The sequence below is a fragment of the Octopus bimaculoides genome, chromosome 3, assembly GCF_046866305.1.
Source record: "Octopus bimaculoides isolate indiv1 chromosome 3, ASM4686630v1, whole genome shotgun sequence".
Taxonomy (NCBI): domain Eukaryota; kingdom Metazoa; phylum Mollusca; class Cephalopoda; order Octopoda; family Octopodidae; genus Octopus; species Octopus bimaculoides.
In genome coordinates, this window is record NC_142930.1 from 137,108,470 (window position 1) to 137,132,714 (window position 24,245).

Here is a 24,245-nt window from a genome sequence, read left to right on the forward strand (position 1 = left end):
GAGGTAGACCCAGGAAGACATGGGATGAGGTGGTGAAGCATGATCTCTGAACTTTGGGCCTCACGGAGGCAATGACTAGTGACCGAGACCTTAAAAAGACTCGTCAAGCCAAGTGAAGTTGCTGTCGTAACCGATGCTGGTGTCATGTAACCGACACCCATGCAAGTGGCACATAAAAAGCACCTTTCAAGCATTGAGCCTCATGGAGGCAAAGTGGTTGAGCTCCTTTCACACAGAGGCAAAGACCAAGACCTTTGGCATTAGGTTGTGCTTGAGAAGAACCATCAAACCAAGTAAGTCATGCAAATGGCACCCATGCCAGTGGTACATAAAAGCACTCATTACACTCTCGGAGTGGTTGGTATTAGGAAGGGCATCCAGCTGTAGAAACCATGCCAAAACAGACTGGAGTCTGGTGCAGCCTTCCAGTTTGCCAGCCCTGGTCAAACTGTCCATCCTATGCCAGCATTGACAACGGACGTTAAACGATGATGATATATGACGGGCTCCTTTCAGTTTCGTCTACCAAACCCACTCACACGGCTTTGGTTGGCTCAAGGCTGCAGAAAATACTTGCCCAAGCTGCCATGCAGTGGAAATGAACCCAGAACCATGTGGGGAAGCAAGCTTCTTACCACACAGCCACACCTGCACCTGGGTTCAGTCCCACTGGGTGGCACCTTGGGCAAGTGTCTTCTACTATAGCCTCGGGCCGACCAAAGCCTTGTGAGTGGATTTGGTAGATGGAAACTGGAAGAAGTCCGTCGTATATGTATATATATATATATATATATATATATAGATATATATAAATGTGTGTGTGTGGTTGTGTGTTTGTGTTTGTCCCCCCAACATCGCTTGACAACCGATACTGGTGTGTTTACGACCCCGTAACTTAGCGGTTCGGTAAAAGAGACCGATAGAATAAGTACTAGGCTTACAAAGAATTGCTCGGCTGAAGGCAGTGCTCCAGCATGGCCGCAGTCAAATGACTGAAACAAGTAAAAGAATATAATTTTTTTAAAAACAAATTTGAACAAGGTCTGGCCCGTGAGCCGTATATTTGACATCCCCAATATGCATCATTGAAGTCTTAACAAAACAACTGTCATACATTTTGTGAAGAAAACTATATCTCATGATCATTAGAATCTGTTTCCCGTCCTTGTTTCGTTAATGAACACCCACTTTTACTCAAATGCTATTATTTATCCATTTACTAAGAAAACGAGCTGGAAGGATCGTTAGCGTGTCAGACATAATGTTTACTAACATTCCTTCCGGCTCTTTATTCTAGGTTCAAACTCTTTTGAGGTCAACTTTGCTTTTCATTCTTTCAGGATCGATAAGATACAGAACCAGTTAAGTACTGGAGTGTTTAATCGACTCATCTAACCACCCCTTCAAAATTGTTGGCCTTGTTCTAAAATTAGAATATTATTTATTCATTTATTATCCATACAAGTTAGCAACCTACAGTCACGCGACAAGGTTATTTTATGTTTTAATAACTGAGCAACTTGCAGCATCAGTATCTAAGCAACCTTTGTAAACAGTTAAGTGTTCTGAGAAGGATTAAACACTGATGAGAAAGAAATCTGTTTTGTAAATTATTGCAGTGGTTTGTCACTAGTTTTATTTTGACTGTCCTGAGCAAAGTGAAAATGTTATTTTTCAAAGAAATCATAAGTGAAAATGTTTTTCAAGGAATCCACATTTGAAAATGAAACTTAAAATTTTTGCGTCGGGGAGGGTCATTATGCCAGTGATGTTTTTAAGGTTATCTCCCCTCATGTAAAGCTGCGTGGTGTTCGTGCGAATAGCTTCAAGCAGCAACCAACGTCATTCAATCATTTCGGTCAAATATCTAACCTGCAAGTTTGTTTATGAATTATAGCTGGTAGAAAAATGGAATCAGAAAAAGGTAAAATTGGAAGCCAGACAGTTTTGCCACCTGTTTTGCTTTATGCTCACCCTTCAATGGAAATGTTAGCTAAAAAAATAGTTTCAATATGCACAGAATATACTCTCGCTGGTGAAATATCCGATGTTCACTCTTCTAGTTCACAAGTAAGATATGTTTAACAACTTTTATTTACAACTTTATAATTCTTATATGTAATTATATCAACTTCAGTACTAAAATTTTTGACTAACAAGTCCTAAAGAAGTATGCCAGTTCGGTTTTAAAGTACAAGTCATTCAACGAAAATTTTATATCCGTAAAAAAAGTAAACAAAACTTTCTTTCTAAATCATTGAACTTTGTAAACTTTTATTATTTTTTAAAAATAGTTTTTCAACCAGAATGTAAATTCTGCTTTATTTACTTTCGTTACACACCCTAATTTTGATGCAAGTTCTTTATTTTAATTGCATATTATCGATGTTTTTAGCTCAGTTCCGAGAACCGAGAATGTAGGTGTACATATTGTTTGTGCAATTAAAACTGAAAGTGAACGAATATTAGCTTGTAGAAAAAGATTTACTTGTGTTCCCCACTTTTGACTAGTATTTCTTCATAAATTTCTGATTAAGAATGATTAGTATTGTTTATAATACAAGATTATTTATTTATAATACAAGAATGAAATTCTATCTTGGGCCCCTCCAAAAATTTCAGATCCGTTTTAGATATGAAATTGAAAGTTGAGAAATCCAGTTTCTACTAGTTTTAAAGCTCATTAATGGAAATACATGTGATCGAAAAAATTACTCGGGCTTACATTACTGCGGTCTCCGGATCCATTGCACATTCCAACACATGATACCTTGCAAAGGAAGTAACTCGTTCAGAACACTTCCTTCTATTTCCAAGGAAAACATGTCATTGTCCGGTCTGCGTCAGATTCAGCTAAATTCAGCGACTTCCTAAGATTACGCGCTTTAAAAAATTTTGTCTAAATTATGATATGAGTAAAGAAAATAATAATTTTTTTTTTATATGTGGGATGGGGTGGAGGAAAGTGGATCTTTTGAAGTCGGCGTAAAAGCGACAGCGACAGAGCGCGATTGGATCAAGGAAGTTCTTTTGAAGTTCGCGTGCCGTGTGTGTGTGTTTGATGGGGTGTGCAAGACAGAAAGTGTGGTGTGTATGTGAAGAGACAAAAAGAGTAATGTTGCTGGTGTGTGTGTATGTGAGAGAGAGAAAGAGAGAGTGGTTCTCTATGTATGTATGAATGGCTTCAGTGACACACACATATATAGATGTATATATAGAAATATATATATATATATAATACATATATAGATGTGTGTATATATGTATATGTATATATATATATATTATTTTGTTTAAAAGAGTTCCAACACTGTCTGTTTTTTATGTTTTATTTATATTCCTGCAGAACCAATGTGGGGTATAGAATATGGAATATACAATATATAATATAAAATAAGATAAAATAAAAATGGATGGCACCATGAAAGAAAGTATTGAATGTAGATGAAATATTGAGTGTTCAATATAAAGGATCAAATATATAAATATAAGTATATAAAGGCGACTCGAGTTTCAGGGCTATTTCCCTTCGTCATGGCCGGTATGACAGACTTTATATATAATATATGAGTATATGCATATATATGTACATGTATGCACATACTTTCATCTACATGTATATATAGATGCATATCTGGGTACAGGATGTTGCAAAAAAGCATGGACAAAATGATAAACAAGGTACAGAAAACACACAGGCCACTAGAGAACATTTCCTTCATCAGCTGCCACCATTATAACACTGGCGTTTCGAAGAGTTAGGGCAGATTATATATATATATATATATATATATATCGATGTGTATATAATGCGTATATAGATGTGTGTTTGTATACATACATACATCTACGTTTATATATGTACATCTGTGTATGTATATGTATATATATACGTACATCTATGTATACATACATACATACATACATACATGCATGCATACATAACAACCTCTCTCTGTTTTACTCTGTCAATCACACACACGTTCACTCATTAAAAAAAGTAAATACACATGAACATGTATGCGTACAAAAAACATGCATGCAATAGGTGTACGTACGTATGTTTTGTGTATGCGCGCGCGCGTAACTGAAGCCATCCATACATACATACAAACATAACTTCTCTCTCTTTTTTTTTTCAGTCAATCACTCACACATTCACTCACTACAAAAAGTGATAAAAATATCAGTTATTTCTCTCTCTCTCTCACATACACACACCAGCAACATTACTCTCTCTGTCCTTTCACACACACTAACAAAGGAACTTCACATATACACCACAGTTTCTGTCTCGCACATCCACATCAAACACGCACACACAGCACGCGAACTTCAAAAGAACTTCCTTGATCCAATCGCGCTTTCATTCTCTTTCGCTTTCACGCCGACTTCAAAAGATCCCCTTTCCCCTCACCCCACATATGTAAAAAAAATATATAAATTTTTACAGAAAGCGACGATCTTCTTCAGAAACATAAATTACGTACTTTAAGAAGTCATAAACACAGTTCTCATATCGAAAGATTGCCAAAATTTTTTTAACTTGGGCCAATGTATTAAATAAAAGGCATTACGACCGTTTGGTACTTCCGATTTTGTTTCCTCATAACTTTCTCTATATAATGCAACATTTTTACACAGAAAGTTTGTACATTTTTAACCACTCAATAAATTGCCCACAATCTTTGCAGATCAGCAAATTCTGATTAGCATTCGGCATGCCTACACAAGTGTGCCCCCGACTTTGTTTTCTCATAACTTTCAGAAAAATAGATATTTTTAAATAAAATTTTCTAAAAGATACTGTTCAGCTGGTGTAGATTCCGATTATATCGGAATTTTGGTGTTAATTTTTTTCACGGAGATAAGGAAAGGAGATTAGGAAAATTCACACGAGGTAGCTTTGTTTCTTCGTAATTTTCAGAAATATGGGTATTTTTAAAGGAAATTCTCTACAAATGTCTCTCAGGGTGTGTAGAGTACGATTATATCGGAATTTAATGTAAAAAAAAAAAAAATGGACACACATCACATATATATCTACAAAATTAAACTAGTAATTTGGAAAAAAATTGTTATGTATGTCAGTATGTATGTATGCGTGCTCACCATTTATTATTTTTTTCTTTATATTAAATTCTGATATAATCATAATTTACACACTCTGAAAAGTATATGTTGAAAATTTCATTAAAATACATCCATCTTTCTGAAAGCTATGAAGAAATACAGCCGTTTCGTGTCAGTTTTCCGAAACTTACCTCTCTATCACCCGAGAAAAAACCCAAAAAACAAGACAAAACATTCACAAGAAATTCCGATATTATCGGAATCTACTCCACCTGTAGCGTATTCTGAAAGTTATGAGGAAATAAAGACGGTGGAGACGCACTTGTATAGGAATGCCTAATCACTGGAAGGATCTTTTTTAAAACGGGGGCCACATTTTTCATTAACGAAACACTTTGAAACTTGGAACACTGGTAGAATGTGTCATATAAAACATCTTTTTCTCTTAGTCTTCTTAAAAAAAAAAAAGAAATCCCTAACTTATTCCATGTTAAAGTTGTCGTATTTCTGTAATTTCAACCAATCACTGACGTCCATTCAGCCGATATACATTAAGTGCCGACTACATAAACAAACGATTCTGAAACAATTCTATCGGTGATAGGGTTAGGGTTAGGGTAAAACAGCAAATTTAAAAAGAAAAAAGCAAATAAAACGAAGAAAAAAAAAGAAAATGAAAAAAGCAAATAAAACGAAGCTATGGCTTAATCAGCCAAAGGAGTAAATGTAAACAACTGAATACTTGTCAGTGATTGGTTGAAATTATCGAAATAAGACAATTTTTTACATGAAATAAATTCGAATACAAAAATATTTTTCTGTTCTATAACACAAAATAGATAAGTATACGAAGTTTGAAAGTCTTTCGGTACCAAAAACACTACGTAAAACATTAATGAAAAATGTGGCCCCCGTTTTAAAAAAGATCCGAATAATGAAACATGTGGTTCCCCTGGTGGTTGTAGCTATTACAAGGGGGAAATAATCATTTTCGCATAATATGAGGTGGTATTAGAAATCTGAATGTGGCCCCCGTTTTAAAAAAGATCCCACTGGAAGGCAAGGCACAAAAAAAAAAAAAATCCTGTTCACGATACAAATTGAAGCTATTCAAATTAATCAGTATTGTCTTTCAGTCTTTTAGTCGGCTAAATGTAAACTGATTAAAAATTATTTTATCGTAATCTTTACTTTCATGTCTATAGTAAATAATGCAATCGGCATAATGTCAGAACGTATATATACAAAATTTTCAAACGAATACGTATTAAAAAGGTTTTGAGGGCATCGAAATGTAGTTATTCCCCAATAACTTGCTCGTTATCCTTGCACAACATAACGCGAGATAAGAGAAAGGATCACATTGCAGGATATCATTCACAATACTTACAATTTGTATTGTCGTATACTAGTTTGTTAACGCTTTCATTACTGAATAGTTTCGATCTGTAGTAGGCTAAACATAAATTCGCATTTTTTTCCACTGTTGATAATCAATAATATCAATATGGATAATACCACAGATTTTTTTTTTAATGTTTTGCAATTATCTTGGGCGAGTTTTTGATGGTTGCAAAAGTGAATACCTTTCCCCTTTTTAACCAGAAAAAAAGTAATTAAAAAAAATTCAGCATTATCGTAATTTAAACCCCCACAAATGTTTTTGAAAATCTGTCTGCACCGATGTAGTTTTTCATGCTAATTACGAAAATCATAATTTTTTTTTTTTTTTTTTTTTTTGAGAAATTAAAACTAAATCGTCCAGTTTTCAAAGAATTCAGATCTGGTGTATGAAATCGAAAATATCGTATTTCTCTTAAATTTCATTAAAAAAATATACATTAAAGAAATTATATATATAAAAAAAAAATGTTGAAAGCAGGGGCTCTAAACTGTAGTTTAGCCACAAATTGAAACCGGCTAAAATTTGAAATGAAAGTAAAAGTAGCATATGAAACAACATTCACCCAAATCCGAGGGCAGTTTAAAAGGAGCGAGTTGGGTGTTGGGACTGAAGGCAAGTTGGCTCTGGGCTTGCATAGGTCGCGTTTTCTTTGTGCCTCTGCAATCCTGTTCTGTTCACCTGTGTTGGTGCAGCTTCACCAGGCAGGGCGGTCTTGTGCTAGCGTTTTCAAGGTGTCTGGGTTGATCTCAAAGCTCTTCAGTAAGGCTTTGGGCATATCTTTGAAACGCTTTTTCGGTCCTACTTGCATGTGCTTGCCTTCTGCCAGTTCTCTGTGAAACAGTCTCTTGGGAAGTCGTGTGACAGGTATTTGAACAAGGTGTCCTGCCCACCTGACTTGCGCTCTGTTCAGCAGTGTGTAAATGCTTGGCAGATCAGCTCGGGAGAGGATCTCTTTGTCTGGAACCTTGCCTTGCCGGGTGATTTTCAGCAGCTTTCTCAAGTAGTTCATGTGGGAGAGCAGTTTAATTTTTTGGCGTGATGTTCGTAAACCGTCTAAGTCTTGAGGGCGTACAGCAGCATTGGCAATACATTGTTTGGTACACCTTCAACTTGGTAGCCAGCCTAATGTCTCTTCTCTCCCACACTGATTCACCTAGCCGCCCGAATGCTGATTTTCCCTTGACGATTCGTGTGTCAACTTCATCGTCAATGTTCACAGCTGTGTAGAGTGCTGCTGTGAACTTACCAAAAACCTTCAGGGGTTCAACGTCGACTGTGATAGTTGGTTTTCAAGGCCCTAAATAGAGCCATGACGTTTTTTGGGTTGTTTTAAAGAATAGATTTAGAAATTGACTTGTGCGCTAAAAATTGTACTTTTTAAAAATTATCATAGATTGCAAATCTGAAAAGAAAAAAATAATGGGGGGGAGGGTAGAGATGGTGGTGCTCCTATACTACCCTTTCCCTGTAAATTTTAAGTTTTAAGCTTTTTCGAAAGCTTTTTTTTTTTTTCCAGATTCGAAAAAGCATATTTTTTACGAACCATAATCACAGGCGTTTAAAGCATATATCTGAAAAAAAGTTTTAAAGAAAGTCAGAACTGAAAAATTACGAAAAGTGGGAACATTCCACCCCACCCCCGCTCCTGCTCGAATTGTAATCTATCTTTGAAACATATACATCCGAAAAAATTGCGGTTTTTGGCGCATTGGAATTTTTCCAACTCTATTCTTTAGGAACATCGCCACGTTACCATTTCTTTTCTCCTCAAGCCATTAAAAGAGAAAAAGGATGTTTGTGGGGACGGAAGACAGATAGAACACATCCTGTTTGTCGGTCGCATTTATGTTCTTGTGTGAATCAAGATTGGCACATAAATTTCATAAAAATTGCAAAATTTTCAAAATGTAGCAGTTTGTGTTAGAAAGTACTCCTTTTCCATACACCACGCTCTGGAAAGTGAAAGTATTCACCTTATGAAAAGTAGGTTTTATTTACCGACGTATGAAGATGCGTTAAAAAAACATTTTTTTTTATAAATACATCCAAAAATTACGGATGTAAGACTGAGTGACATAAACTAGGGAGCCGGATGAGCATACCTCTGCTAGGTACAATACATGTTAGTAATGATATAATGTTGAGAACATGCCAAATTATCAGTCTGTTAGTACAAATTAACGAAAAATTGCTTAGTCTCATTATACCACTTTCCTCAGTATTCGTAATCTACTCCGGATATGTCTTACCTTATTTAATGATTTTGTTACCTTTAAGAAACATTCCTTTAATTATCTAATTTCCTAAAAAGATGAAAGAAATGTCAAACTTTCATCTGCCTGAGGTTATTTTCAACGAGTGGATGGCAACAAGGCCATAGCAGTGGTGCATCACCTTAAAAACCAATAGCAATGACTTATATCATCACAACAAGAAATACTAGTTTCACATCCTGCATAGCAACTCTATTGAACAAAATATAAGCAACTCTGCAGTTGATCGGAAAGAAGTTGAAATACGGTATGCCCATAACCGTAATTATTTATGATAAATTTATGGTTTCATATTTTATTCTAGTATACTATCATAATGATGTATTTACATATTCAGAATCATACATTTTTTCCCTACAAAACCACTTTAAAATCTCATTAAATAAGTTTATGATGAAACATACTAGATTTATATAACCCCCAGCCCCTAAAAACATTTTTTTTTTTGTAAAATAGGGGCGCGTCTTATATGCTGTCAAATACGTATGAAGTAAACAGTAACCAGCAGGGTTGAAGGTAAAGAATACGCACACCTGATATTTAGGGTTATGGTCTTTGTTACGCCGAAAACTGATGGTGTGCGTATTATTTACCTCCGCCACAGTAGAATGCCGGGTTAATGTTTGCTTTAACACCCTGCCACAAAAAAAAAAAAAAAGAGTGTAATTAGTGTAAAAAAAATTTGTATTAAACCAATATGAAAACAAACGGAGGGAGGACTTTCGGAAAATTCACAAGATCCGATTTTCCCCTCGTAACCTTTTGGAAAATGGATATCCTTCAATGAAATTTTATATAGATACTTCTCAAACGGCAAAGATTACGATTATAAAGAAATTTGTGTAAAAGTTATGTGGAAAAAAATCGGATCTTGTGAATTTTCCGTAAGTCCTCCCCCTCCCGTTTGTTGGCACAAATGTTTGTTTTCATATTCGTTTAATACACATTTTTTTTTACACCTATTACACGGCTAGATTATATAAAGGGTTAATGTTGGTATTATTACCCAGAAACGAAATCGAAAAAAAAAATAGTGCAACGGGTGTTAAAAGGGGTGTAGAAAACGACTCTGAAAACAAAAATGTGCGGAGAGCAATGGGAGATGGGGAGAGGCCTTCGGAAAATTCACAAGATCTGAAGTTTTTCCCTCATAACTTTTAGAAAAATGTTTTTTTTAATGAAATTTTATATAAATACCTTTCAAACGGTATAGATTACGATTATAAGGAAATTTGTGGGGAAAATCTTTTCCGAGGGGGTGAGGAGAGGACTTCGAAAAATTCACAAGATCCGATGTTTTTCCCTCGTAACTTTGAGGAAAAAGGAGGAAAGACTTCCTCCCGTCCCCACCATTTGCTCCCTTTTTTTTTTTTCTTGCCCAAAACCCCCGTTTTCAGATACGGAGATTCCGGAAAATTGCCAAGAATCGGCATTTTGAAGTTTCGCCCCCTCCCCCCAATTTCTTCATTTTTCACTTTTTTCCCTAACCCTAACTGTAACCCTAACACCCTAACCCTAACTACAAAAATTTTTGGAAATTTTTTTTCAGAATCATGATCTCCGTATTTTTCCGCATATTTTGGAAAAAAAAATTTCTGAAAAAGTTTAAAATGAAGAAAGTAGTGGTGGTGGGGAAATAATTTCAAAATTTTGCCAGTTATTTTGCAGATTCGTATTCTCCGTAGCCGAAAACGGGGGTTTGTGTAGAAAAAAAATCAAAAATAAAAAAGGGGTGTTTTTTGGTGGGTACAAAAGGAAGTCTTGCCAAAATGGATATCTTTCTACTTTACACCCACGTAGGAAACGAATCTGAAAGCAATAAAAAAAAGGTGGGGGACTTCGGAAAATTCACAAGATTCACAGGATCCGAGTTTTTCCCTCGTAACTTTGGAGGAAAATATAATCCTTTTGAAATCACAAATTAAGCTTTTCCTCAGGAACTTTTAATATTGAGTTTAGCGGTATTTTGTTTCATGATTCGGAAAGCAAAACTCCTGAATTCGCAGATGGAGGGAAAGTGAAAAAATTTGAAAAGAAAATGATACGAACCTGATATAATATGATAGTTATTGTAAAATTAGTTTAGTTTTTTGTTTGTCTTTATATTGTGAAATGCTTTAGATGTATTTCATTTTGATTTGCTTAATAAAGTGTAAGAATTAGACAACTTATTACTGCCGAAGATATTTTACAAATTGTCTAAGCTGTTTTCGTCAATCTGTACAGAGTAGTCGATATTTCACAAAATACATACATCGCTGAAATACTATTTAACTATTGCTGTTCTAGCGATCAAGGGTTGTAAATAACTGATTGGAACTTTTCCAATCAATTATTTTTCTAGCAATCAATAAATTTTAATAGGGATACAGGCCAATTAATTGTCAATTACTTTACCAACTGTAAAAACATCATTTGTTTTGGAGTGTTAGCTTCGATTTAGATAAGAGCCAAAATGATAGGAAAATAAAAGGCACGTCTTATAGTTTCAAAAAACTTTATTATCAGAAAACGTTCAAAGTTCAATTTTATTGATTTAGAATAGGGAACAAACAACGTGTATACTCTAGATTGTACATAAGTTGAGAAACAAATAAATTGAAAGTCTTTACTTGAAAGAGTTTCTCAAAGGAGGAGTACAATTAAAATGTTCTAATATAGCAAAAGGTCATGAACGATTGCAGACTTCTGAAACTAGTTCTTTATCCAAGAAAGCGCGATTGACTTTTAGAAATAATTGCATTTCTAAATTCATTGGTGTTGAGTATTGCCGTAAACCATTAAAAATGTAACCTGCTGAGCTGAAGAAATGTTCCAAGATGTTGGGCGTTGGTAACAACAATTGGTAAATTTTGGGAAGTACACCCAAATTTACCCAAAACGTATCTACAGTTCAGATATTGCTGAGGTGAAATTTTATCTTTTTCGTGTTTTTTCAAACAAATTGAAGCAAAATCATCAACTACAGATAAATTAGACTGTTGTGACGTGTCTGTCACCACTTTCTGCTGATGTAGAGCAGCTACTTCATCCGCAGTTAGCTCTGCTTCTGCATGTTGTAAAATTTTCACAACTCCACTTTCCAAATTTGGGCTGTGCACAATGACTGCCGATCGAGCCAAATATTTTTAAAATTCCTCATAACCATACAATGTGAGAATTTCGTCAAAAAGAATTCGAACATCTCCCAAATTTATTTCTGTTCTTTGCAAGGCGACTGTTACTGAGCGTAACATTCCTAAATTGTCTTTTTGAGTCTGCAGATCATTTATGATTGCATGGAGGCAACAGATAATCAACCAGCTTTGGATCGTCTTGAAAAAAGTAGAAAAACGGCTTGAGTTGGATGTACCTCTCAATCATGTCATAAGTACTGGACCAACGGGTTTTTATTTATTTGTAGAGGTTGCAAAGGCGTTTTTTCCTGGTTTACCCGCAAGTTTTAATGATTTTAGCTTGCCCATCAACATATTAATTTTATCAAGCAGAACTTCCTGTTTGTCGAGATAAGCAGAAACAGCTAGAATGAATAACAATCAACGTTATTCTACAGAAATTCGCTATAGATTTGTTCACTCCAGTATTATCTCCGGTAATAGCTACATTTTCTAAATTTTTGTTATAGACACTTAACACATACTCTATAAATTCGACATAATTAGAAGCAATGAATGATATTTCACTTACCATTGGCGAAAATGCCAGCAAAACAGTTCAATAGTCATTTTAATAATTGCACGAATAAGATGCAAAAAGTTCATTGAAATGCGTCGAATCCTTAGTCCAGCAGTCAATTACCAATGAAAATTTACTTGGAAGTTCATCAGTTCTTTTCCACTTCTTGAGTATTTCTTTAAAGTCACATTTGTCATACCTCTCAAGCTTGTGTACTTGCGAGTCAGAGGGTCTTCAGTAAAAAAAAAAAAAAAAGGTTTTGATCCAATACATACCTACTCAATCCAACCATAAACATTTAAGGCCGAACGACTGAGCAAACTACTTCTTGGTGAAAGTTGCTTGTGTAGTAGAATACTCTGGATGCTGGTTTCTTATATGATTCATAAGATTTATCTGTCCAGTTCCTTTTTTTTTGGATCAACCTTTTCCCACACTTCCATTTCCATACATGTTCACTGTCTGTTTGGTTAAAATATCTTCTGATGATTTGCTAGTCTCTACATGGCATGGGTTAGTTTAAAATAGAAGATATTTCGCCACTCCACTGATGAAAGTCTTATACAGTTAATATATTGGAGCAGGCGAAGTTACGATATAATAACTTGAAGACAGAATGTGTGAATCATTTTCAGCAGTCAGAACCAAGAATCACTCGACAGTGATTATTTGACCACATACACAATAGCCAATTCTCAAACACGACAGAATATATCAATCATTCTCAGCAGTCAGAACAAAGCGTCAACACAATACCTCAAATAATAATAGAACGTTGTATTTGCCAATTGAACGCTGAATGAAGTGAGCCATTTGAAAAACTTTCACTGACAATGTTGCAATTAACTGCAATTAATTGATATGATAGCAATCAATTATTTAACTGGCAGTACGACTCCAATCAATTAATTGGACCAATGTATTTCAATTAATTTTTTACAAACCCTGCTAGCGACAATGACCTATTCTATAACAACGTATTGTTTGCAGTCAACTGCTGCCCACCAATATAAGGCGAGGCAATGGGATGTGAAACTAAAATAAGGAAGAATCTTATGCAAGTTTTCCATCGAAACGTGCTGCAATTCATGAAATGCATTGGTTCATTACAGTTTATCCGCTTTGCTTCGTTTTGTGTTTCAGAAAGCGTTTCACGAACGAGTTTCCATCAAATTATGATCGCTGCTGAGTTCATCAGTTTCACTTTCTAGCTCATAAAACAAAACATAGCCAAGCAGTATAATGACAAAAGGCATGTAAAGTTTAAATTTGTTGTATTGGTCATCAGTAATATTTATAATATTATTTCGTTTTGGGATTTGGTTTGCAAGTTTCTTTATGTGAGTTCGTGTGTTGAAGTATATTCTGTTGTCCGAGGACAGTTATTCTCTTTTAGTGCCTTATAATTTAACACACTCACCGATAAAATTTCCACTTATTTCTTTTTTATTTTTCTAAAATTTTCGTTGCGTTTTGCAACCTTTTCGGTGAGTGTGTTAAATTATAAGGCACTGAAAGAGAATGGCACTCCCCAGACACAACATTTATAATATTAGTTGTTAAGATTATGTTTTTTAAAATTTGTCTTTCGTTGTTCGTGAAATTTTTTTTTCTTTTTAGTGTTGAACTAGCTAGAATCAAATGTGAAAATGAAAATAAAGTAATTCTTCGAACATGCTTGGTTCCTATACAATGTACGCTTGTACAGGAAACTCACACAAACAACTCTCTTACTATCCCTATAATTACTCCTTTCACTTTGATATATAATCACCACTTCACTACTATCAAATCCTTTTTGTTTCCTTCTCCCCCCCCCCACCTCTCTTTCTATGGATCTTTTCTGTTTCACCCATAGGTTTCGAAATTTTAAAATTAAGTGAAACTTGTCAAACCTTGTATATTGATGTAATTTTTTACACTCACTCTGATTTTATTATTCACTTGTTCCAGAAAAATTCTAGAAAAATGTTACAGAGATTTAAAGATTGATTATTTTTACCCAATCAGAAAATTGAATTTGAAAACTGGGATTGTGTGCGTGATAGTTGTATGTGACAACATTAGATAAGACATAACGACACACCTTTTCGTCTGAAAATATTTGCTTTTTTTTAACCGAAAATGCTTCTGTAGTTTTTAAGTGCGTAGTGCCCAAAATAATCGTCGTACGTAGGTCCACAAAATCGGTCGGAGTGGGGGGTGGGGGGGCATCATTTTTCGTAATTTTTTTTTTTTTGCGAAGAAGATAGTCCAAAGCATTTCCAAGGGCACTGTGAAAAAAAATCTGAAAAATCCCCGTCAAAACGAAGAAAATTCAACTTGTTGGTGCTTCTTAAATCCGACGTCTGCTTACTACTCCTTGTGAAATTAATTTAACTCTTTAGCATTCAGACTACATCACAATTGTAATGCTTATATACTTGAATTATTTAAAATTTATCATACATTATCTTGTAGCTTTGAGATTTCACTGATGTAATTGTTTATTTTTAGAATGACTTGGTAGGATTGGTGTGGGAGGCTTGGCCTGGCCAGTTGGAACATAAAACAGGTAGAATATTTGGGCCTGGCATGGCCGATTTGAATACTAAAGGGTTAAGGGGAAAGTCAAATTTTGTGGTTGTCATTTGAAATTAGTTATGACGAAATATAATTTTATTAGCAATTCACTATACAATTAAAAGTTTAAGAGGAACGGAAGACGTTATTTTAAATATAAATGCAGTTGCTAGATGACAGAAAGATGCAAATGGTTTTGCAAATGTGAGTGCACAGTATCTAATCCAAGTGCAAGAAATTATGAATATGTGAACAAAAAAGAAAGAACAAGATAAAAGAGAAACTGAAAGAATAGTAGATAGAAAGCGTAGGATAGATAGAAATCGATGTACCAAGCAAAGATCAGCTCTGACAAGTTTTATGCTCTGAGCTCATGCTGGAGTTTCAAATTGTTCATGAGAACAAGAGACTCTCTAGAAAATATGCACACCGTTTCAATACGCCAGAGTGCAATGGAGGTTGCTGTCGTCATGAGTGGAGAATCACATCACAAAAGCAACATCATTCTGACGTATAAAAACAACACTTTCAAATATAAATGAAATATATAGTTCCTACGATATGCTGCGATATAACTCTTTATGGCAATAGTGAAGACTGATATCATTTACAATTACCACAGGTTAAATGAAATTCTTCAAAATCTATCTCTTGCAGAAACTTCTATCATATCATGATTTGAGATAGTTCATTCAACCACCTGCATCAAAACCAATCTCTCCCCACCACCTCCGACACGTTTACCATAAATGTAAAGGTGTAGCCATAGCAGCTACTTTTACAGATATTGCCATCACCACTCCTTCCCAGAAACTTGACTGTATGTCCTGCTTTCAAGCATTTCCTTTGCTAACATAAATATTAATAAATTAATAATATCTAGCAATAATAATAAATCTTCTCTTTTATACCTTCTTATCCCTTTAATAGATCTTATAATTTGCCCTTGATCATAATAAAGAGTTTGTGAACTGGGCAAGTTCTTAAGAAATGATTGCCTAAGATGACTGCACATTAGAACACAAAATAGCACTGGAGGCCCTGCACAGGACTTTGCCGACTTGTGTGCCAGTAGATCTTAAATGGGGGTGAGTAACAGTGGTATTGTTAAGTGACTTCCACCAGACTTTGCCAGTGGTTCTGAAAGGAACAAATACCATTAAAATTCAAGTTTATCTTAAATTGCCATCACTTAGGACCAAAGTTGAAGTCTTCAAACTTTCTGCAAACATGAAGTTCAATCTTTCTGGAGATAAGCTGTCCAGTCAGTTTGCCCAAAGCTTATTACGAAGGTTTCCTTTTGACAATGCTGACACAATTGACTTTGCTCCTATGAACACAATGGTTAATACACAAATGAATTAATATTGAAGGTGTTCTCTAACCTTGCAACATCATTATCTGACACGTGTGATTGTGCGAAAGATTTATATTTTTACCTAAAGTATTCCAGTTAACAGCATTAACTGGCAACTGTTGTAGGCACTTCCAGGAAATCAATGGATAATGTGGATCAGGAAGATTTCACTCTCCAATAGAATTTTGAAATTTCTTGGAACCTTCAAGTTTATTGCTACACACACTTCAGCAAAAAAAAAAGAAGCCAAAAAGGATCTCCAATAATGTGAAAGTTATTTAAGTTGTGATTATGCAATGGCACATGACTGATGGTTAATAATTTTGTACTGCACGTCATTGAAAGTATTGTTCTCACTAGGTGCACCAAAGCAGAAGATATAGTTATATTTAGTATTCCATTCATACCAGTAGATGTGTCCCTTTCATTTAGAAGGCTTCAGCTCCCAGTAAATCTAAATTTTGCCATGTCAATCAATAAATCTCAAGGTCACAACATTAACAGTTGCTGGACTGCACCTTGAGAAATCCTGCATTTTTCATGGCCAGTCATATATAGAATATTCAGTAGTTAGGAAACCTCCAAAATCCGTTATTTATGCCTCTGATGGTTAAAACAAAAATATTCACAATTGATAGGTGTAGATCTAATATAACCTGGGACTCATCACAATTCCTAACATTATTATTTATCATTGCATATATTGCAGTTCAAATATTTGACTGTGTAGGTTTCCTCTGGATTCTCCAGCTTCTACATATTCTAAGAATGATTTTATTCTCGTGGGTGGTTCATCTCCCTCTCCAAGCACTCCTGTTTCTATTCATTTTTCAAATTATTTTAAGAATAGAAGATAAAAATTTTCTAGAATAAAAGATAAAATATTGTGTTGAGTAATGATTTCAAATGAAATAAAACTGTTTTTACTTTCAGATAAAACTGTATTCTTATTTAATATGATTGAATTACCTAAAGGTCATGTATGAAATGTACCATTCATATTGAATATGAATCTGTGTTAAAGTGCAATAGACACCAGACTAATACATGGAGAGGAAAACAATTTCATTTTTCACATAGCTGGTAACTGTTTTAAGAGATACCTAACAGTGTGTTCTATTACATGGGTCAAAAAAAAACCTTCCTTAAGAACAATTCTGGGGCATTTATAGCTACTTTTCATCTTGGGCAATGTCAAGTATTCTGTGTATGTGTGTGGTGGGTAAGTTATTGGTTCAGAAATATTTCTTGAAGAAATTGTAGCTTTGAATATGTAATTATTGGTGTAGCTGTTGCTGCTGCTATCACTAAATATTTCCATCTTCACCTTCAATATTCTTGCTGCAGTTACCATTACCATATTGCCACTTGCTATTTCACCATTACTACAGCTATCTCTGCCATTTCTACTTCCAATATCACTACAACCACTATACTACATTTATCACTGCTGCATCTCTGATAGGGACAAAGAATCAATTATCAAAATATTCAGGTGGTTTAAGTTATCAGACTCAGTACACTTGTATTTTCCTACTGTAGGCAAGACCTCTTGTCCCTCTGCTAGACATTTAGCTCCACTTGTTTAGAAGGGTAGTCACTTTACAGTTGGTATGGTAATGATAGTGTATTCTTGGTGTGCTAATAGAGAAAAAATTTCTTCTGATGAAGGTCATAGCCCAAGACATTAGTTTTTGCTTCATGTAACTGTGTATCAGCATATATCTCTTGTTTTGTATTTTTAATTTATTTGCTTAATTCTTTGGAGATGAAGTTTACTGATATTTTTGCACTAAAAAAAGATAGAACCATTTGTATGAGCTACACAAAGAATAATGCTGATATTTAAAATTCTGTAAAAAAAAAAAAGAGAAATCAGTTTAGATACATTCAATTCATCATGAATTTCTACACTATATAAAATATACTGTATTGATATTGGGAATAGACTCGTCTACATTTTACAAAAATAGTAATTCACTGGTTCAATTATTTTAGGATTTATGTGTTCCTGGTCTAGTTAAAAAATTATTATCATGGAAAAGCTTCAGTATAAACAGATATATGCCTGCAGATGTATGTACACACACCTAAGCACTTAAGTATTTGCATGCACATGTTCATGAACTTGAAGTTGTGATATCAATTTCTTCTAACTTGGCACCAGGTTGAGCATCAACCTTAGTATATAACTATACTTTACTACTATTGTTTGGATTGAGAGTTTATGAAAATAAAAATATTGCTGCAGAACCTGAGCTAAGAATTGTAAGATATTTTAAAATTCTGTAAGATAGATGTCAGAACTATAGAGTAGAAGGTATGATAATCATTCCTTTGTCAAAAATGATAGCAAGAATTGTTGTGTAGGTAAAAAGTTAACTTTGCTATTACACAGTTTTGGTGTTGATGTCACTGCACAATGCCTAGAGTAAGTGACTGCTACCATAGTCTAGGAGCAACCACGGCTTTGTAAGGAAAGCTGGTTAGGTAGAAACTGTGTGGAAACCTGTTGGTAATATCTCAACTCAAGCAGAATCTTCTACAACACCTATAACATTGATATTACCAACAACGATATCAGATATATTGGAAACCAACATTTGTAGAAGATGACCATTAGGTAAAGAAATGCAAAGTGATCTAAGTAGAAGGAACCTGCATAACAAGGAGACTAAAGGAAACAAGAACACTTTCAGCTTCTTATCAGCAACTACATTATCTCGCTTGTAGTCTGTTCTCCATTCATTTTTTATAGGAAAGTCTCATGACAGCCTCACTTAATTGTTTTTGAAGACTTTAATTTCTGTACCCACAAAATTATTATAGCTCTTTTCTGTGCATGTAAAGCCAGGCCTATTGCAAAAGCTCTAATTAATTATTGCCTACACTTTTGTATTTAAGTCAACTGTAAGCATTTTGAAATAATGTGAGTTTTAGTCTTATCTATATCATTGCATATTCTACATTTGAATGAACAGTCCTGTTTTTCAAACATTTTTTTATTCTTTGAGTCTATTCTTCTACTGCTGCTAAAATCAATTATTGTTATTAGGAATGCAGAGGCCATGAAATAACGAATGACACTTCACAAAATGATACACAAGGAACCTCATTGTGTGGAATAACATCATCTTTAGTAAGTAACATTTAATATTTATATTATTTACATTATCATTTTCTAAACAGCACGATGAGATTATTTACATTCGACGGTTATTTGTCCTCATCTTGTTTGTTGTTAACACGTTTCAGCTGATATACCTTCCAGGTATTTTTTGATGTTATTATTATTATTATTATTATTGGAATTGAACTCAGAATCTTGGGGTTAGTAGCCTGCACTCTTAACCACTACACCATATGCCCATGGGCAATTATGGAGTGAATTTTAGGGCTTATAAATCTAATATTTTCCTATCCTTCCTTAATACCGATTCCCATATGCTGTTCACATCTGCACTCGGTCTGCTTAGGAGGTTGTTGTGTCCTAGCATATGTGCTGCCTCTTTTAGTTTTCATATTTTCCAGTGGTGTTCTCTGTATTATTTTAACTTCATCCCACAGGGGAAGGTGGTTTCCATTTTTCCATACATGATCAGCTATACCCGATTTATCAATATCTCCTCGTGTTACAGCTTTGCGGTGTTTGTCTACCCTTATTTTGAGGGGGCAACATGTTTCGCCTTTGTATAACCTACCACAGCTGCATGGGATGGAGTACCCACAGTCTTTGGTCATATTCTCTTCTATTGGTGGTTTTACTCAATTCCAAGCAGTGACTCGAACAATAACAATAATAATAATGATAATAATAATAACATTGAAAAATACCTTAGGAATGAGAACTCAGGTTCAAAATTTTCCCAAGACATCTGAAGAAGGCTGGAGGGTATATCAGCCGAAACGTGTTAACAACAAACAAGATGAGGACAAATATCCATTGAATGTAAATAATGTACATAATTCCTCACCTCTTAAATATAGAACTGTATTTAATATTTATATTTACATATTTCATGCAAATCTCTGCTAATGATAATGGGAAAGAAATGCAAATGTGAGTATAAAAACATCAAAGACATTACAAAAATTATTGTTTTCTGAGTGGGAAAAAGAAATAATTTTTTTAAATGTGAGTTTTCTTAATCTTTTGAAAAAAAAAATTTAAAAAAACTTTACAGCTCAACAGCAAGTAGTGTCAAATAAGTCAGTCCCATCCACTACTCTGCTAACTCTGAGGTCTATAAGATGCAAGATGATGTAGTAAGCATACTGTGTATAAAGGCTCTTTAACCTAACTAGATATCCCCTTGAGAAGGAATGCTTTAGACAGTAATGTGGTCAGTGGCTGTAGTTATTTACTTTCAGGTCAACCCTGATATAGCAGATCTATGATTAAAAGTGTTCCAAACTTGACTGATGTGTCTTTTTTTTTAAGGAAGATAAGGTGTTTGAAGGCAATTTGGTTGCTATTTCTAGCAGACTGAGCAATCACGTACAAGCTTCTATGTAGGCTCAACATTAATGGTTTAACTTAATATAATCATCCTAAGTATATTGAAATAACTAACAAAATTTCAAATAATAATTGTATCAGTGGTGCTACTACAATGTGAGTCTGCTACAAACATTAAGGTCAACAACAGTTTAATGCCATCCATACTATAAGCACTGCAGTCTGTGTCTGAAGAAAATATTCTTATCATGATAAAAAGGATAGTAATGGAGTGAACGTCCATTGAAGACAGACTGTCAGAAAGCTAAACTTGATGTATGGAAATTGTTGAGCATGTTCACAGCTTTAGAACATTAGTTTGGAAACAAGGACATGGGTATACAAGTATGGCTGTGTGATCGAAAATTTCTCTTAACCACAGTTCTAGGTTCAGTCCTACTATGTAGCACATTAGGAATGTTTTCATCATAGAAATCTCTGGATGATTTCATGAATCGCTTAATCGTCCATAGATTTCTATGATGAAAACATATATACAGACAGAGAATCAAGTCCAGTATCCACTGAAGTAGACCTAGTTCTTACTGATGAGGCAACAGAAATTGCCAAAACTGAAGTCAGTATAAGAAATTCTCAAATGGTGTTTTTGGACGATTACAGTCCCGCCGCCTGTATATATGTACTTAATTATGTGCTTTGATTACAGTATTAAAGCATTTTAGCTCTGATTTCTAGCAATGTAGGTATTTATAACACCCTAGTTGCATTTAGAGACAATTATAGCTTTCCTTTTTGGTAAAACATTTCAAATTGCTGTCTTTTTTAATTTTATATATATATACAGGGTGTCCCAGAAGTCATGCACCATCCTGGTTTTTAAAAAAAATACACCTTTATTGATTTCAAAAACACTTTATGGAAATTATTCATTACAAATGCATAAATTGAGCACCCTCTACAATAAAATATGCATCAATTCTCTTTATGAAGCTGTCTTTTACACTCCTGAGGGTGGAAAGGATGATCTTTTGGCACTCAATTGTTATTGCATCCTTCAAATCATCAAGAGTGCGTGAACAATTCTGGCACACAACAAATTTGAGATGTCCCCAGGGGAAATAGTCAAGGGAAGTAAGCTCTGGGGATCAGGGTGGCCTCTCCATGGAACCTGTGCGTCCAATCCATCTGTTAGGAAAGGTCTGGTTTAAGTAGTTATGCACGCAATTAGCAAAGTGTGCTGGAGTTCCATCCTACTGAAAAAAGTCTTTATGTCAAATTATGGGAACATCCTCAACGTAGTCAAACAAGAAGGTCTGCAAGAGGATCTTTTCCTTTTGGCCGGCACATAGAAAAAATAATTTTTTGCAACTAAACACTTTCAAATTTCGTATATTGGTAGAATGTATCATTTAAAACATCATTTACTCTTGGCATTTTAAAGAAAATGCTTCATTTTCGAAGTTATTTTGTGTTAAAGTTGTCGTATTTCAGTGATACTCATGAAATTTTGACATTAAAATTTATCATTACTAGACTAGTTTAAGAGTATATAATATTCTGCTTATGCATTATCATCATCGCCATTCATCACACGCTGTATTGTCAGACTGTCAGAAATTAGACACATTCAAACCAAAAAAAAAAAAGAAGAAAAAATCTAATGAAAATATTGACTGCATCACTAGTATCAGTATCAGATTATTTGAGAAAATGTTCAAATTTAGGTAAAACTTGTACATTACAACAAGTTTGTACACACTAGTTTAATTATTTAATTAATGTAAGGCTTAAGTTAAGTGTCCGGCTATACGACCCCCCTCCCCCAACCATACAATGTCAAACGCATACATAAGCTTAGGACTGGGTGCGTTCACTGCCTTACATGAACAACACATACCGTGTATCATAGCATAGACTAATTTATTGTCATTTCCTGCTGGTTTCAAGTTGATCAATCGTATTTCTAACATCCTAGACGTATCTATCTATTTTAGATTTCTAACTTCAGATCTACAATAGATTACAACTAAGCCTAAGGCCACTAACATTATGTAGGTTTTGCCCATGAATTATTTTCAAATTAAGGCTTCATTGAGATTTATAATGAAATTTCTGTGTCAACTTACAGAGAACTTTAACAAATGTCTCCGTGCAGACTTTTATCTTCCTTGGATGATCCACTGTTAACATGAAATACTTTACATCCACACCTCTGTGTCTTCCCCATTGCTCACCACGATGTCGTTTTCGGCCGCCAGTTTCCACTAAGTTCAAAATAAACTCATCCCGAATCACCTTGTTTAGTTTTTCGTAAGATTTGGCATGATTAAAAGATAGATTAGCTGGAGAAAGAAGATCAGCATGACACAAATGTTCATTTTGTAGTATGGTATGTCTGCAGCCCAATTGAGGCACTGTACCTAAACCCGAATGTCGCATTCGCTTGAGTAACGTCAAAACTATTCATTTTCCTGGAAATTCATGCACGATTCCAAAGAAATTAAAACTTTCGAACACGAACGTGACTGTGCTGACGCGTTAGTTACTGTGACTGAGGCATGCACCTTAAAATTATACCTTGTATGTACGTACGTACGCGTTGTATAGTTTAAGCAGACTTGTTGTAGTAAGCGCGCGCTAGTCGCACCGCGTATACGTACCGTAGAATCGGCTTCTTAATTAGGGGCCCTGCTATGTTGGACATATCGAGCACCCTGATTGACCAGGTGGATATATTTATTATATTTCGTTTTGCGGCGAAAGAGTAGTGGTGTTTATTGTGTTTTGCGATAAAAGTTACTTTTTAACACGAAAAAGCTGGAGATATGATTCGTAGTGCAAAAAAATTAATTATGCAGTAACGTTCCCGCTTCCACGGACAATAGATTGATAACAACATCTACAAAATCATTATTTTGGCGCTTATTGCGTTTTGCAATCGATCTCTTTATAACTTTCTATAATACATCAATGAAAGATTCGTTGGGTATACTGTGTAAGGGGAGGTAACTCTAAAGTAACTGCAAAAATAACGTGGTTATTCAGTTCATAGGTCAATTAGATCTATACTTGACTAAGTATTGTGGTTGATATAATGGAGTAAATACTGCGTTTCTGTTAGTTGCAATAGATCTCCATACAGAAAAGATTAAAGACATTGTAGAGAACAAGTGTACCTTGGGAGTGCACTGTTTGAGTGAATGATGAGGGAACACTGTCAGAACTAGTCATCTTGTTGGGTTGAAGTCATCAGAGAAGTTTTGTACTTAATAACTGTATGTTACGATATGTAAGAGAATTTCAGAAATTATCAATAACCAGTTTGTTAAACTTATTGCAATAATTAAAAGGAGTATTAAACTGTCATTCTGTTGGACAAATTGAATGAATTACAGTTGTGGTTCAACTATTGTTGTCTGTTAGATATTTAGATGAAAAATG

At 34.7% G+C, this 24,245-nt stretch overlaps 1 protein-coding gene across 1 annotated transcript in view; it reads left to right on the forward strand.

Annotated features, from left to right (window-relative positions):
• Nucleotides 1-1,160: 1,160 nt before the first annotated feature.
• The window catches only part of LOC106877469 (uncharacterized), a 59,660-nt gene continuing 36,575 nt past the window's right edge, over nucleotides 1,161-24,245 (forward strand). Inside the window, exons 1-2 of the mRNA XM_014926375.3 lie at nucleotides 1,161-2,070; nucleotides 19,401-19,484. Of these exons, the coding sequence (XP_014781861.1) occupies nucleotides 1,909-2,070; nucleotides 19,401-19,484 (246 nt within the window). The 5' untranslated portion in view covers nucleotides 1,161-1,908. The remainder of the gene's footprint in view (nucleotides 2,071-19,400; nucleotides 19,485-24,245) is intronic.